Source organism: Pogona vitticeps, chromosome W (assembly GCF_051106095.1).
Source record: "Pogona vitticeps strain Pit_001003342236 chromosome W, PviZW2.1, whole genome shotgun sequence".
Lineage (NCBI taxonomy): Eukaryota > Metazoa > Chordata > Lepidosauria > Squamata > Agamidae > Pogona > Pogona vitticeps.
The window spans coordinates 630,360-646,893 of record NC_135798.1 but is presented as its reverse complement, the minus strand read 5'-3'; the positions used below and the strand labels follow the sequence as shown (position 1 = coordinate 646,893).

The 16,534-nt window shown below is 45.8% G+C and overlaps 1 protein-coding gene across 5 annotated transcripts in view; it reads left to right on the top strand.

Moving 5' to 3' along the window:
* The window catches only part of LOC144584985 (uncharacterized), a 74,133-nt gene that overhangs the window by 44,122 nt on the left and 13,477 nt on the right, over window positions 1-16,534 (top strand). For 4 of the 5 annotated variants that reach the window (XM_078382410.1, XM_078382409.1, XM_078382411.1 and 1 more), the window contains one exon: window positions 7,084-8,464. In XM_078382410.1, coding sequence (XP_078238536.1) covers window positions 7,420-8,464 — 1,045 coding nt within the window. In that variant the 5' untranslated portion in view covers window positions 7,084-7,419. Of the gene's footprint in view, window positions 1-7,083; window positions 8,465-9,513; window positions 9,871-16,534 lie in introns of those variants that run through there. The other variant, XM_078382413.1, reaches the window with a different exon arrangement.

Below are 16,534 nucleotides of genomic sequence, written 5' to 3'. Positions count from 1 at the left end.
CACTTGGAGTCAAGACGTCCTGTTCAAGAGCCTCCAAAAGCTCTTGGTGCCAGGGCTTATTATCTGTACTAACCGAAGACAGCTTAGCAGATGCACTACCAATCTTAGCTTTTCTCTGAGTCACAAACAGCTCTCCAGGCAATTCCAAAAATTCTTCTCCTGCTAAGTGTTGATCCATATAAGCTTCAACCAACGCAAACACCGAGCCGACCCAAAAAGTAAAATCTCTCTCTGCCCATGTAGCCGAAACTGTAGGGCGAGAGCAAAGCCATAAAACACTCTGGCAGGAACAGCCCTAAACTGGAGCTTCAGAAGGGCGACCGTTTACTTGCATGAAAATGCCCACTCATTAAACAGCCCAATTAAACAGATTTTAATGTCTGTTAAAACTTAAGCGTTGTTTCTTATCAGACCTCACTGCAGCTAAGTCTTTCCGTAAGATCCTTAGCTGGAAAGAGAAAAGCAATTTGGCTAATTTACAGCCTGTCAGCATGCACGCACTCCCTCAGCCAAGGCTTCCGGAAGAATGCCTGCAGCTTCACTTACAAAGCAAGCACCATAAATCCATAAATCACACTAAAGCACGTGTTTCGTCCCGCCGCTGCCACCATGTAAACAGCCCCGTATCTCCAAAGAGATTTATGGGGGTGCAGGAAATCGGGACGAGTAAGAAAACCAGACAAACTTCTAACTGCTGAGCAGAGCCAATTAAACTCAGCCAAGTTCTGTCTAAATTTTCTTACTCAGAGGCCAATCTCCTTATTAAGAAAGCAACACAGTCATAACCATGAGATATACTCAGAATGATTTGGCTCTGAAAGTTTGGTAACAAACCCACGTGGCCAATTAGACATTCAGCTGGTCTGTTCAAGAAACAAAGCTTCTACATAGAAATCAATCATTACTGTTTTATTAAAAAGAATTACTTTAGAAAAGGTTTCAGTTGATAGTAAATTAAGTCAGTAGGTACATTTTCATTCAAGACTAACGGAACACACTACTCCCCTACTCCAGCTAAAAAAAATAAAGAAATGAAACTATGCTAACTAACAAAAAGCATAAATCATCCATCTCACGTGTCTTGGGTCTTCAAAGGCTGATGCTAGATGAAAACCAGTCCATTATGGGAAAAGCATGTGTCTGCCCCTTTCTCAGGCAAACTCCATCTTTTTTCTCTCCTCCTTACTCTTCTTCTTCCCAGAATGCCTCCTGGGTCTTGTTGTTCCGCCTAACTTTCTCAGGGAGCTTCAGTTGTTATCATTCTTTGTGGCAGAATTATTTTGACTACGAAACTCTCTGCTCTCTGCTCATCTTAGCAACGAGATAACCAGAGAGCGAAGCTTCTCTGGAACAGCATGTAAAACTTTCCTACTACAGAACAGACTTTAAATCAAAATGGATGCTATTGGGACAATCTTAGTACTACATATCCCATTCTAATATACATAAAAACACAAATCATCACAGCCCCACATAGAGAGCATTACAGTGGTCAAATCTCGAGACTACAAACGCAAGGACCAGAATGGTGAGGGCCCCCACATGAAGACCAGGACACAGCTGGGCAATCCACCGAACATGAAAATAGGTGGTACAGACCACTGACACTACCTTGGTCTCCATGATGAGTGCCAGGTCAAGATGGAGCCCCAGATTGTGAACTGAATTCTGGGAATAGCTAATACCCTAGAAACAAAATTCACAATGACCTTGATAGGATGGAGCCCTGGACCGAAAGCAAGAGAATGAAATTCAACAGGGATAATTGCAAAGTCCTGCAGCTCAGAGAAAGAAACCAATTTCACAGTTGCGAGATGGGGGAGACCTAGCTCAGCAAAACCATGAGCGAGAAGGATTGTTGTAGATCACAAGCTAAATATGAGCCAACAGTGTGATGTGACTACAAAAAGGGCAAATTCTATTTCAGGCTACATTAATAGAAGCATGTAAAGGTTCGGTTTTAGGGCCTTCCTTTTCTTCAAATAAACCACGAGACTGCTTTTCATCAAACAACTGTTCTGTATTTATTAACTCTGGAACCGGTATTGAAACTTCAACATGCTTCAAATGTCTCTTGCGGCTGAAATGGAATTCGCAAGGGTGTCCATGAACTATTGGTGAACGTCATTAAAGTCCCAAGGCCCTCCTAATACTTTCCCGCGATTTTGGTTCTCCCCCTCATCGTCGTCTGGGATTAGAAGCGGGAGGGTCTCCTCATCTCCGAGCCAGCCCCACATAGGGGATCCCTCTCCCGGCTGCTCGAGCCACAGTCTGGGTAGCAGCCCATCTTCTGGAGCTCCTCCAGATGCCATGCTCGCTTCGCCTCTTGTTCTCTCACAATCTGTTCCTTTTCCTCATGCAGCTTCTTCCTCCACTCTTTGGTCTCAGACTCACCCCAGTAAGATGGTTTTTGGGGGAGTCCTTGCCGGTGTCTCTTCTCAGCCTCGGCATGTGGCATGCGGATTTGTTCCCATTTACCAGTCCATGAGTCCTGTACCCATATCTTCTCCCAACCCCCTGGTATTTTGTCCCGGGCTGCTCTTATGTCTCCTATTCCCTCCTCCACTACCGGCCGTTGGCTGTTCCCGCTTTTTCCCAGTCAGTCTGGGTAGCCACATTTAACCCCCTCATCTCCAGCACCAGTTCCCAAGTATCTACTCCCTGATGTTTCCACCCATTATCCCTTGAGGCTTCCTCCAGCTCCTGGGTATCTGTGCCTCGATGTTCCTTCCTAGGAGGAGAGGGTGGCGGGGTGGTCTGAGTCTCCCTATGAACTGCGGGGAGTGACAACACTCCCAGAAACGCCTCCTGTCTTGGCTTTGGGACTTCACATACCCCCCTTCGAGAGGGCCATCCGCTCCTCCTCACTGCACACCCATGGTCCCTGCTGAGAAAAATAATTGACATTAGCATGCTTGCAACCCTTATGGTACTTGACGATGAAGGAAAAGGACTGCAGAGCTCAATACCAGCGGGTAAGTTGGGGATTGGTCTCCATGCAATTCAGCCACTGGAGAGGGGTGTGGTCAGTTACCAAGGTGAAAGGGATGCCTTGTAGGTAATACCTCAGACAATGGGTAGCCCATTTAATAGCCAGTGCCTCCTTTTCAATAACTGCATACCTCTGCTCTCTTGGGGTTAACTTTCTGCTCAGATATGGGACTGGAAACTCTACCCCTTCTTTAACTTGGGCTAACACTGCTCCCAATCCCCAGTCTGAAGCATCTGTGAACAGAGTGAAAGGCACATTGAAATCAGGGGTAAACCTTATAGGCAATTCGCTAATTATCTCCTTGAGGGTGGTGAAGGCCTTTTCCTAAGAATGGGTCCATGGAACTTTCACAGGTGCACTTTTCCAGGTTAAATCAGTTAACGGGGCCGCTATAGTTGCAAATTGGGGAATGAACTGCTGATAGTACCCCACTAAGCCTAGGAACTGCTGAACCTCTCTTTTTGTATGAGGGTGGGACCAGTTGGAGATCTTTGTTACTTTTTCATCCTGGGTTTGAATTTCACCCTGGCCTACCTTAAAGCCTAAGTACTCGACCTTGGGTAGCCCAATCCTACATTTCTTGGGGTTTACTGTCAGACCTGCCTCTCTTAATGCAGACAATACCATTCTTAGATGGTTGAGATGTTTGTCCCAAGTCTGACTAAATACAATGATGTCGTCTATGTAGGCAGCTGTCCATTCGCGATGAGGGTCCAGCAGCTTGTCCATAAGCCGCTGAAAGGTTGCCGCTGCCCCACGCCACCCAAAAGGCATTTTGATGAATTAAAATAATCCTTTTGGGGTGCAGAAAGCCATTTTTCCCTATCCTGGGGTCTCAGTGGTATTTGCCAGTAACCTTTTGTCAAATTGATGGAACTTAGGTACTTGGCGTTACCTAGGCCAGTGGTTCTTAACGTGGGCGATAATGCCCCCAGGGGGCGATTTCATTTTTCAGGGGGGTGGTAGAACAAAAGGGGGCGGCATGGGGGTGCTGGAGCAGAATGGGGGCGGTAGGGGGCGCTGGAGCAAGCCAAACCTGTGAAGATGGCTGCAGCCTTTTTACATGAATATATATGAATATATATTTTCCTCCAATCTTAATTTAATCATTAAATGTTACTTTTGGGGGGCATTTCATTTTCTTGCAATTGAATATTGTTTTCAGGGGTCATTGGATTTAAGTGTCTTTAAATAAATAAATAAATAAATAAATAAATAAATAAATAAATAAATAAATAAATAAATATCACCATGGGGAGGGGGTCAATGATAAGTTCCTCAGTGGCTCAAGGGGGTGTTTCTTTCAAAAAGGTTAAGAACCACTGACCTAGGCGATCCAACAGGTCCCTACCTTTGGCATAGGGTAGGCATCAAACTTAGAAACAGCATTGACCTTACGGAAGTCGATACAGAAATGAAAGGTCCCATCAGGTTTGGGTACCATGACTGGAAAACTTCTCCATGGCCCCTTAGCTGGTTCTATTACTCCCAGCTTTAGCACTTCATCCAGTTCCTTCTCCATTACCTCAGTTAAATGCCTTGGCCAGGTCCTGTCATTATCCCTCACTACCACTCCAGGTTCTGTCTCTATAGCATGTTCTACCAACTTAGTATGTCCAGGCACCTTTGAGAACACATTAGGGAATTCCTGTTTTAGCCCTAAGGCTTGTCTCTTCTGTCTAGGGTCTAGCATGGGCCCAATCGTCACTTCCTTCTCACTGGCATTTCATAACTTTTGGGCCCCAGTTCTTCCACATCAACATACAGGCATTCCCGATCTATCCATGCTTTCAGTAAATTGACATGGAATATTTGATACTTCTTTTTCCTATCTGGGGTTTCCACCTCATAATCAACGTCATTCATCCTCCTCTTTACCTCATAAGGGCCATGCCATTTAGTTAAAAATTTAGAGGTTTCTGTAGGCAGGAGTACCAATACCTTCTGCCCAGGTTCAAACTCCCATAGCCTCACCCTTTGATCAAATCGTGCCTTTTGTTTGGTCTGCGCCTGGCCCAGATTGTCTTTGGCCACCTCCCAAGCCAGCCCCAAGTTATTTCTCATGTCCAAAATCTGTTGTAACTCATTTTGTGAATGATTTTCCCTTCCTCCCATTTTTCTCTAACCAGATCCAAAATACCCCTATGCTGCCGCCCATACAGCAGCTCAAAAGGGGAAAAGCCTGTCAAAGCTAGTGGGGCTTCCTGCAGTGCAAACATTAAAGGGTTCACAAAAGTGTGCCACTTTTTTGGCTTCTCAAGCACCAGCTTTCTCAGCATGCCCTTAAGGGTACAATTAAATCTTTCTACTAGGCCGTTGGCCTGAGGATGATAGATGGAGGTTTTAAGAGGCTTCACCCCAACATTTCCCAGATCTGCTTAAACATAGAACTCATGAAATTAGGCCCCTGATCCGTCAATACCTCCCTTGGGAAGCCCACCCTAGAAAACACTCTGAACAGTTCTTTGGCCAACACCTTTGCTGTCGTAGACCTGAGGGGAATGGCCTCCGGGTATTGGGTGGCATAATCGATAATAACCAAGATGTACTGATGTCCCCCTGCTGATTTGATCAGCGGTCCTACTATGTCCATAGCAATTCTATCAAAGGGACGGTCCACCAGGGGCGTCAGCATTAGTGCTGCCCCTGGCCCCACCTTAGGCTGAGTTAATTGGCATTCCAGACACAGTTTACAAAAGTCCTCGATTTCCTTTGTCATTTTTGGCCAAAAGAACCTTTGTCTCACCCGTGACATCAAAAGTGTCCAGCTGCCAGCAGGTCATGTGTCCAGTGCATCACCCAGATGCGTAGTTGATTAGGTACCACCAGGGTGGTCTGAGTCTCCCTATGAACCACGGGGAGCGTGGTACAATTAAATCTTTACAACTTCATTTCTCTATAATTCTATGATTCATTTTATATTTTACCCAAGTGTGATCCTCCGGGAAACAAGAGTTTGAGTGTCTAAATAAACTGCCTTGGCCACTGAGCGATGGGGGATATTTTTATTCTTCAGGAGTCCTACTTGGTCAGGATAGTCTGCATGGCTTAAAGTACACAGTCAACAGTATTTTGTCCCCAAATAAGGGGATAAGTGGGAATCTAGGGTTAGAAGCTTGCCCATATTTGTCTGTTTCCACACTTTCTAGGTTTCACTCAGCCTAGGTTTCAAAGGCTGGTGAAACTGGGAACTCAAGTTGGCCCCTTCCCCTAGTGGTATAGCACCTTTAAAATGATGGGAGTGGCTTATATGATATGGCAGGAGTGGTGGAATCATTTTAGCACTTGATGTGTTTTAGTTTTTTGTGAAATTTTTAGAACTTGCCACAGTTTCATCTGAAGAGGCACATGGAAGAGGCTGTAATTGCATTTTGGGAGGGTGCTGTTCTTAAGGTTAATGAGCACAGTGGAAACTATCCCTGTGTTATTTTGCTTAGCCTGACAGGGCAGCAAAGATGATTAGGAATGAAGAGGACATTCCTAACATCTCCCATCGTGCAACTGTGAGTCCCACAGATGTGATGATGGATGAAAGAATAATTTGATTTTGAAGGGGGCTATCTGTCTATCAGGTCCCATCCCCTGCTCAGTGCTGTCATATCCAAAAAGGAGAGAGGGGCCCAAATTAATTCCAACCCACCAACAAAATTCATAACCTCTTCATACACCCTTGGTCGGTCTGTCCACTCATGAATTGTCATGCGCCACCAGGGTCCCTCTTCTCTGTCAGTGTTCCAGACTGGGAAGTGGCTCTGCCTGGCCTGTGAGGTGTGGGAGAGTTTATGTGCTGCACCTCTAATTCTCCGCATATGAATTTTGTCGGTGGGATCCAAATTAATTCAGGCCCATATTTAGGAAAGAGTTCTATTATGTCTCTCCCCTGAGGCTTCTTTTCTCAAACCTAAATACATCCAATTATTTCCATCTTTCTCTATTGGCTTTCAGTTTTCAAGATGTTTGCAGAGTGTCTGCTTTGTAATCTCCTCCAGATTTTTCCCTTACATGATTGTTAAGGTGTCAGGTCTGCAGTTCCCTGGCTCCCCTTTTTAAACATAGGACTCCTCTTTCATCTCTTTGTCTTCCTACAACAGGTGAATAAGAAGACAAATGCAATTCTGTGGAGCGAATCATTCTTTCAGTGGAAAAGAAAAATGTGAAGGACCAAAAAAGAAAATCAACACACTTAAAAGGCATAAAAGGGAAGAAGGGAAGCCAGAAAAAAAAGAGGAGAAAAGAAATCTCCAGCTTCTCCTGCTATTGATGTTGATGCACTTCTGATGATCTGAAAAAATCAACAGGGAAAAGGAAGGAGAAAAGGTTCCCTGGGCAGATAAACATTCAGGGGTGCCTCAAATGACAATAGACTTGACAAAGTGCACCCAGATGAGAAACAAATTCAGTGCATTAAACAAGGAAAGAGCATCACGATGCACAGTGATTATACTTCACGTGAAACATCCCTGAGAGGTGAGAGAGAGTATAAATGCCTACAGTGTGGAAAGAGCTTCAGTGAGACCAGTAGGCTTGTTTCTCATCAAAGGACTCACACTGGGGAGAAACCATATAAATGCATGGAATGTGGAAAGAGCTTCAGTCACAGTGGTGACCTGAGTTCCCATCAAAGAACTCACACTGGGGAGAAACCATATAAATGCATGGAATGTGGAAAGAGCTTCAGTCACAGCAGTGGCCTGAGTTCCCATCAAAGAACTCACACAGGGGAGAAACCATATAAATGCTTGGAATGTGGAAAGAGCTTCAGTCAGAGTGGTGGCCTGAATTCACATCACAGAATTCACACTGGGGAGAAACCATATAATTGCATGGAATGTGGAAAGAGCTTCGGTCACGTCAGTTCCCTGAGTAGACATGAAAGAACTCACACTGGGGAGAAATCATATAAATGCATGGAATGTGGAAAGAGCTTCAGACACAGCGGTTCCCTGAGTAGACATGAAAGAACTCACACTGGAGACAAACCATATAAATGCATGGAATGTGGAAAGAGCTTCGGTCACGTCAGTTCCCTGAATAGACATCAAAGAACTCACACTGGGGAGAAACTATATAAATGTTTGGAATGTGGAAAGAACTTCAGACAGAACAGTAACCTGAGTTCCCATCAGAGAACTCACACTGGGGAGAAACTATATAAATGCATGGAATGTGGGAAGTGCTTCAGTTGTAGCAGTCAACTGAGTGCACATCGAAGAATTCACACTGGGGAGAAACCATATAAATGCATGGAATGTGGAAAGAGCTTCAGTCAAAGCACTACCCTGAGTAACCATCAAAGAACTCACACTGGAGAGAAACCATATAAATGCATGGAATGTGGGAAGTGCTTCAGTCGTAGCAGTCAACTGAGTGCACATCAAAGAATTCACACTGGGGAGAAACCATATAAATGCATGGAATGTGGAAACAGCTTCAATAGGAACAGTCACCTGAGTTCCCATCAAAGAATTCACAGTGAGGCTGAAATGCATTTGTATTTTTTGTAGTCACATCCAACTGTTGGCTCTTATTTAGCTTGTGATCCATGACATTTTTCATATCCTTCTCGTTCATAGTTTTGCTGATCCATGTAACCGCAATTGGTTTCTTTTTCTGTTGTGCAGTACTTTGTGCTTCTCCTTGTCAAATTTCATTCTGTTGCTTTCGGTCCAGGGCTCCAGCCTATCAAACTCATTTTGATTTTTTTCAATCTTCCAATGTATTGGCTAGTCCACCCAATTTTGTGATATTTGCAAGTTTGATTAGCATTCCCTGCATCCCCTATCCACATCATTAATAAAAATGTTGAAGAGCACCGGGCCCAGGACTGAGCCTTGGATACCCCACCTGTGACCTCCTGCCAGTTAGTGAAGGAGCCATTAATCATCACCCTCTGAATATGATTCCCTAGCCATCTGTATCAATTAGAAGATCATGGAGCACTTGGTCAAAAACTTTGTTAAAGTTATCATAGAATTAGTGATTAGGCATCCTTCAGTCTCGAGAGACTTTGGTATCATGCTCTGTATGGAGGACTTGGAACACCATCTAGTATGGCTGAGAAGGCCAATTCGAGGGTGACAATCCCTTCCACACTGAAGACAAATACAATCTGTTCCCCGTCTAGCTCCCTCATATTGCTGCTTTTGTGACTGCCTCTTTGCCCCGGCCTGCGGGACAACAGAGACTGGTGAAATGTTATGAAGAACATTCAGAACATGGCCAAAGAAACCAAAAAACCCACAACAGATGGGTCCACGCACAGAGAGTCTCTAGAATAGACTCTCCATCCTCTTCTCTCCTGTTTACCCTGCAGAAAATATTTCATGGCCAAGCGAGGGTTCCTTCCCCTTTTTGCCTCTTCTCTTGGTATCATCATCCTCTCCCAGATATGAATCCATGGGTTCTCCATCCAGAAACCTTCCCACCCTTCTAGCAATAGCTTACTCTCTTCACCTCTACTGTACTGACCTCCAATTCTCTCTCTCTCCCCCCTCCCCCCATCATCTTCAACATTTTAAAAGCCTTTTTAGAAAAGAAAAGGAAAAAGGAAACTCTTGAAAAAACGGGTTGGAGGGCATCTATGTGAGATATGTCAGAATACTGAAAATTTACAGGCCTGAACAGAACAGAACAGAAGTAATAATGAGCTGCCATGTTATACAGGTATGTAATTTGCTGAGTCACAGTGATTCTCGAGAGGTGGTGCCTTGGATGATGCAACACCTACTGTGATTGGATAAGAGCAGAGACTCAACTGTATATATATTTACTGTATAGAGAACATGTACCACCACCGTCATTTGATGATGTCATGCTGTCATGCTGCCGCTTTTTACACTTGTATATATGCTGTAAATACACATGTCATGTTGGAGGAAGCTGAACGTGTCTGCATGATTTATTTTGTCTTCTGGACCTGAAAATATTAACTCTGCTGGATTCTGCATGGGTTCGCAATAACAAGATATTATATAAGAAGAACAGCTTTGAGAAAGTAAGGCACTTTTTAATATAAGCAGTTACTTTTCCAATGCAACAACTGATGGTTTCTAATTATGCTCAAAAGTTACATTTGCTTACCTGAAAAGTAATTAGCTACTTGCAACTAGGTACTTCCAGGATTAAGCACATAGTAAGGGGGGATTTCCCACTTGTCTTACGGGGAAGGGTGGTAAGCTCTGGCACTGATTCTTTGCTCCTCTTTCCTTTGCTTCCAATTGCTGGCCGTGAACCCAATTCCTGTTCCAGCACTGAGTTCAAATGTGGGGACAGGACTTGCATTCCCTGGCGTTATATCTGCGACTGGTCTCTTGACTGCCAGGATGGGAGCAATGAGGATTCTGTGCTCTGCACTCCCCAGGGTGAGAAAATGCATGTTTATGTGTCGTGATTAATAAAGTATGTTTTATGCTAGCTGAAAGGGGGGGAAGAGGAGGAATTCAAAAGAGGTGTGTATGAGTTGGGGGAATAGTTGAGCTTTCAGGGAACTGTAGTCCGGAAAAGTAAATTTTCTGATCTGTGGGAACAGGTGGCTTCAGAGTGTGCAAGAAAATGGATGTGCAGAAGCTCAGATCTGAATGTGCAATGGAAGGATAGGAAACCATCCCTTGAGGCACGCTAATCTTTCTGGGCGACTCGCCGGAGACATCCGATGGGCAAACAAAGCCATGCTATCTCACTCTTTACTGCGAAAAGCAAGCGAATGCACCAAACATAGTTTAAGTCAAGTGTGTGTGTTTGGAAAAACAGACTGGTTTAAAAAAAATTATTTGAAGCATCCTCCTTCTCAATAGGGAATCAGCATGTTTTGTCTAGTGAGGCCCTGAGTTGTATTGCCCATCCATTTCACTTCATCTAGCCTTTGGTGAGTGGAGGAGACAGTGGGCCCCATCGATCCTCCTCCTCCTCATCATCATCATAATAAAGAGAACTTCATTTATTTGTCTCTATTGATTTTTTTTTAAAGCATATAGTACAAGTATGGAGAAAAATTGGTAGCAGCGGGGGAAAACTCTGACAATCAAACCAGTAATAAATATTTTATAATTATATATACATTATAAATTAAACTTGTTTAATATATAATATATAACATTATATACTTATAAATTAATATATGTTATACATATTTAGAAATTTAAATATGCATATTTATAATTTTATAAAGTCATTTAAAATTATGATAAATGAGTTGGATTGCTCTGTGGTTTTGGTCCAGCTGTGGAGCCAGTGGTTGTCAGTTCAGATAATTCCCCAGAGGTGCCTCCTCGGCAGGGGCTGGATGCCATGAATCCGGAGGGCCCCATCCAGCTGTACAGCTCTAAGATGATTATTATACTATTACAATAAAACCTCCATGTGGGTGGCTATAGGTGTGGGTGGCTTTCACTGGGCCTTTAACAACTGGCGTCAGGAGGGGAGGACCTGTGGAAAAGGCAGATCTACCGTATTTTTCTGTGTATAAGATGACACTTTTATTTAAAATCTTTAGACTAAAAATTGAGGGTTGTCTTATACACAGAAGTACAGGGAAAGGGGTCAAAGAGCTGCAGGGTCACAGGTCTTTGACCCTGTAACCCTTTGATCATTGCTTTCCGTGAGGCTTAGGAAGTGGCAGGGTAAAGCAGCGATGAAAGGGCTGCAGGAGCCCTTTGCTCCTCCACTTCATAAGCCCACTTCATCACTGCTTTATCCCTGCACTTTCTAAGATCGCTGCTTTCCCCCTCCACTTCCGCATCTCTTTGATCCATCTTTCGTGGGGCTTAGGAAGTGGAGGGGGAAAGCAGCAATCAAATCTTATTTGGGTTGGAAAAGTGGGGGTCGTCTTAAACATGAGGTCATCTTATACACAATACGCTATTTCTCTCCCTCCATGGCATTAAATCTGCTTTGCATCATGTGTCTTGCATGTCGCCGTCCTTGCTCTGTGATTGGTCGCTGGGAGGTAAACACAAAATTAATTTACAAGTCTGGCAGTTGAGACATGCATCTCTGAGGAAATGTCTTGGTACCCAGGAAGGCAGACAGGGTGGTCCTAGAGAAGGTGCCTTCTCCTTAAGTTTCAGTCTGACCCTGCTTATTGTGGGGGGAGCCCTGCCCTTGGGCTCTGGAACCCCATTGGCTTCACCTTGTTGATGTTTTTCTCCATTAGGGTTTCACACTTTGCAGTGCAATGATGGCCGTGAGCTCGGGGACGATGGGCAGGAGAATTCCTTCCACCAGGAGACTTACGATGGGCGAGAGATCCAGAAGTGGGAGCCCACGTGGGTCCCTTACAGGCACCAGAAAAGCTTCTGGGGCATGAACTGCACCGGGTGGCTGAAGAGGCACCAGCCGTACCTGAAGGAGGAGGAGCTGCGAAGGAAAGGTGGGGGCGGGAGAGGGGCAGGTTGGGGTTCCTGCACTACAAAGCCCAGCCTTCCCCAGCTGCATCATTTGTAGTCCCCGAAAACAAACCTACACAGGATGGGGAGGGAAACACAGTCATGTCTTCTCTAGCTTAATGGCTGTGTCTATGCAGTCCTCAAAAAAAGAAAGAATAAAGAACCATTAAAGATCCCGATGGGCAGAAAAGGACATGTGCTAACTGAATTGCACAGGGCCACAATGAGAAATTGACTTTGTGACCCTAAAATCAGACGTGGGCTGGATAGCCTTCCAAACCGAGGAAGCTTTGAAACATAGAAAGGATCTCCCTAAGAGAAAGGACACATTCAAAAGTTATTGAAAAGTTAACCATCGGTTTTTGAGGTTATTTAAAAGTTACAGTTTACATCCCAATCCCAAAGAAGGGCAGTGCCAATGAATGCTCCAAAAACCTAAAAATGCACTCATTTCACACGCTAGCAAGGTTATGCTCAAAATCCTACAAGGTAGGCTTCAGCAGTATGTGGACCGAGAACTCCCAGAAGTACAAGCGGGATTCCGAAGGGGCAGAGGAACTCGAGACCAAATTGCTAACATGCGCTGGATTATGGAGAAAGCCAGAGAGTTCCAGAAAAACATCTACTTCTGTTTCATTAATTATGCAAAAGCCTTTGACTGTGTGGACCACAACAAACTATGGCAAGTCCTTAAAGAAATGGGCGTGCCTGACCACCTTATCCATCTCCTGAGAAACCTATATGTGGGACAGGAAGCAACAGTTAGAACTGGATACGGAAACACTGATTGGTTCAAAATTGGGAAAAGAGTACGACAGGGGTGTATATTGTCCCCCTGCTTATTTAACTTATATGCAGAATACATCATGCGGAAGGCTGGACTGGAGGAATCCCAAACCGGAATTAAGATTGCTGGAAGAAATATCAACAACCTCCGATATGCAGATCATACCACTCTGATGGCAGAAAGTGAGGAGGAACTAAAGAACCTTGTAATGAGGGTGAAAGAGGAGAGTGCAAAAAACGGTCTGAAACTCAACATAAAAAAAACTAAGATCATGGCCACTGGCCCCATCACGTCCTGGCAAATAGAAGGGGAAGATATGGAGGCAGTGACAGATTTTACTTTCTTGGGCTCAGATGGAGACAGCAGCCACGAAATTAAAAGACATCTGCTTCTTGGGAGGAAAGCGATGACAAACCTTGACAGCATCTTTAAAAGCAGAGATATCACCTTGCCAACAAAACTCCGAATAGTCAAAGCTATGGTTTTTCCCGTAGTGACATATGGAAGTGACAGTTGGACCATAAAGAAAGCTGACCGCCTTAGAATTGATGCCTTTGAATTGTGGTGCTGGAGGAGGCTCTTGAGAGTCCCCTGGACTGCAAGGAGAACAAACCTGTCAGTTCTAAAGGAAATCAACCCTGAGTGCTCACTGGAAGGACAGATCCTGAAGCTGAGGCTCCAATATTTTGGCCATCTCATGAGAAGAGAGGACTCCCTGGAAAAGACCTTAATGTTGGGAAAGTGTGAAGGCAAGAGGAGAAGGGGACGACAGAGGATGAGATGGTTGGACAGTGTCATCGAAGCAACCAACATGAATCTGACCCAACTCTGGGAGGCAGTGGAAGACAGTAGGGCCTGGCGTGCTCTGGTCCATGGGGTCACAAAGAGTCGGACACAACTAAACGAAAGAAAAAGTTACAAGTCAGGTTTACATAGCGTGGAAGTCTCCGAGTAAAAACTTTTCCCTCTTGTGCCTGTTTCTGAGGATCACGAACCTGATTCCAGACTGGAAGCAGATCTGCTTATAAAAGGGAGGCATGGTGCTCACCCCAGCTGCAGCTCTGATCACCCACCCTAAGACTCACCCTGGGGAGGAAGAAGAGGCAGGAGGGTTGGGGGCCCATGAAGAAGGGGCAGAGCAGAGGCTGGCCTGGGAGGGTCCCCAGTGCCCTGGCCCTAATGATTTGGGGATTTGTAGTCCCCAAAGCTCCCATCTCGAAGACCTGAGCTCTCTTGCTGGATAATGCCCAGAAGCACACCTGGGATCCAGATTGAGCCACCTCATGTGGTCAACTGGTCTTCCTTTGAGCGTTTCTTCCGCTGTCGTATTTTTCTGCTTCGCCAGAGCCCCCAGCCATGAGGGTGACCCACGTTGGGACCAGCCGGAGCCTGGAAGCGCTGGTGTGCTGCACGGACGGCTTCTACCCCAAAGAGATCAACGTCTCCTGGCTGAAGGACGGCCAAGTCTTCCTGCATGAGACGCTCCATAAAGGTGCCCTCCCCAACACGGACGGGACTTTCCAGGCACAGCTGAGCCTCCAGATCGACCGGTGCCAGGTGGAACATGCTGGCCTCCCGAAACCCCTCGACGTGGCTTGGGAGGGGCCAGGGGAGAGGCAGCCTGTCAGGTGTGTTTGTGGGCTTGGAAGGGGGGGTTCTTCCGAGGGCCCGCTAAGACGAGCCTCCTTTGCAGCAGATCTTGGAAGGAAGTGAGGTCTCAGACTAGAGGTCGAAGGAGGGATTGGATGAGTTCAAGGGGTTCATGGGTGGCCAACATAGTCCCAGCACCCTGTTCCTATAACCCATCCTTTCTTTTTCCTTCCAAAACTGATTTTCCCTCTGAAAATAAAAGCCCCCTACTGCCTTCTAGAAAAGTGAAGCTGGAAGGGGCCTCCAAGGCCATCAAGGCCAACCCCCTCCCTGCTCAAGGCAGGAATCTGAATCCAAGCAGATCTGCCTGGTGACGATCTCAGTTTCTCTTGAAGGCCTCCAGGGTTGGAGCCCTCCCCAACTCCCGAGGTGACCGGTTCCACTCTCGTCCTGCTCCAACGGTTAGGAAGTGTGGCAGAATGCCAGAAAGCCCTTGTTGAAAAGTCAATGCATGAAGGAAGAGTGGAGCTGGGGGCGGAGGTGGGGGGAACCCATCTGCACATTTATAAAGACTTGGATGGATTGCTTTTGTTGGGTTTGTAGACAGGAGCAGGAACTCAAGGGTGAAACTCCCTCTAAGATACTTGGACACTTGGCAGAATGAAAGTTGGAGAAATGAAAGGGGGTATTACTACACTTCATCTTGGCTAAAAAGCCAAGAAGCTGTTATCTTGTATCAAACTTGGTTTGAAATGTCTGATGTGGAAATGGATCTCAACGGGGAAAAGGAGCACCGTTCCCTGAAAGGCCCTACTGGTCACCGGTTGAGCTCAACTCCCTGCTTTACCGCTCCTCCCTCTGAGTCCCCCCGTTTCCCTTCCTTTTCTCTTGCGATGGTTCTGCTTGTTATTTCCAGGAGAGGAGGCTTCACTCACCGGAGGCTGATTCGGAGGTGGCTTCGGAGGCTGATGGCCAGGTTCTTGCAGAAAAAACAGATTCAGAGCCACTGGCTCGGACGGAGACCCGAGAGGCCCTCTAGTCTGACCCACTAGGCCAAGGAAGGATTTTAAAAACCCACATCCCAACCTGGACTACTTCTGTATCTCTCCAACAACAAGCACAACCAAGTGGTTGAGGGCACGGCACCTTTGGGGGAAAACATCTGCCTTTTGGGGACATCAAAGACCCAGCTCCCTGAAATGCCCTGGGATGTTGTTCACCCCCTTGAATCCTGTCCAAGTGACTCCCCTCCTGTGCCCAGCAAGGTCATTCAGGGCTCCACTTATGGAGGGAGTAGTAGATCATGCCAGCCAGCAGCAGGAGGGCAGCCCCAGCCCCCAAAATCCCCCCACAAGAGGCCATGCTGAGCCTGAAAGGGGAGGAAAATGAGGGAAAGGGTGGGGAGGGGGTCACCCCCCAAAAAAAACATCTCCTCCCAGCAGATAATGTCAAGCAGCTTCGCTGTGCCGTCTCGAGGGGGGTAATAATCTGCCACATGTTGAGCCCCCCCCCTGCCTGATCTCAAGTAAACACAAGAAGGTTTGAATTTGAGCCATGAGATGGCCAAAGTACTGGAGCCTCAGCTTCAGGATCTGTCCTTCCAGTGAGCACTCAGGGTTGGTTTCCTTCAGAATGGATAGGTTTGTTCTCCTTGCAGTCCAGGAGACTCTCAAGAGCCTCCTCCAGCACCTCAATTCAAAAACATAAATTCTTCGCCAGTCAGCCTTGTTTATGGTCCAGCTCTCACTTCCATATATCGCTATTGGAAAAATCATAGCTTTG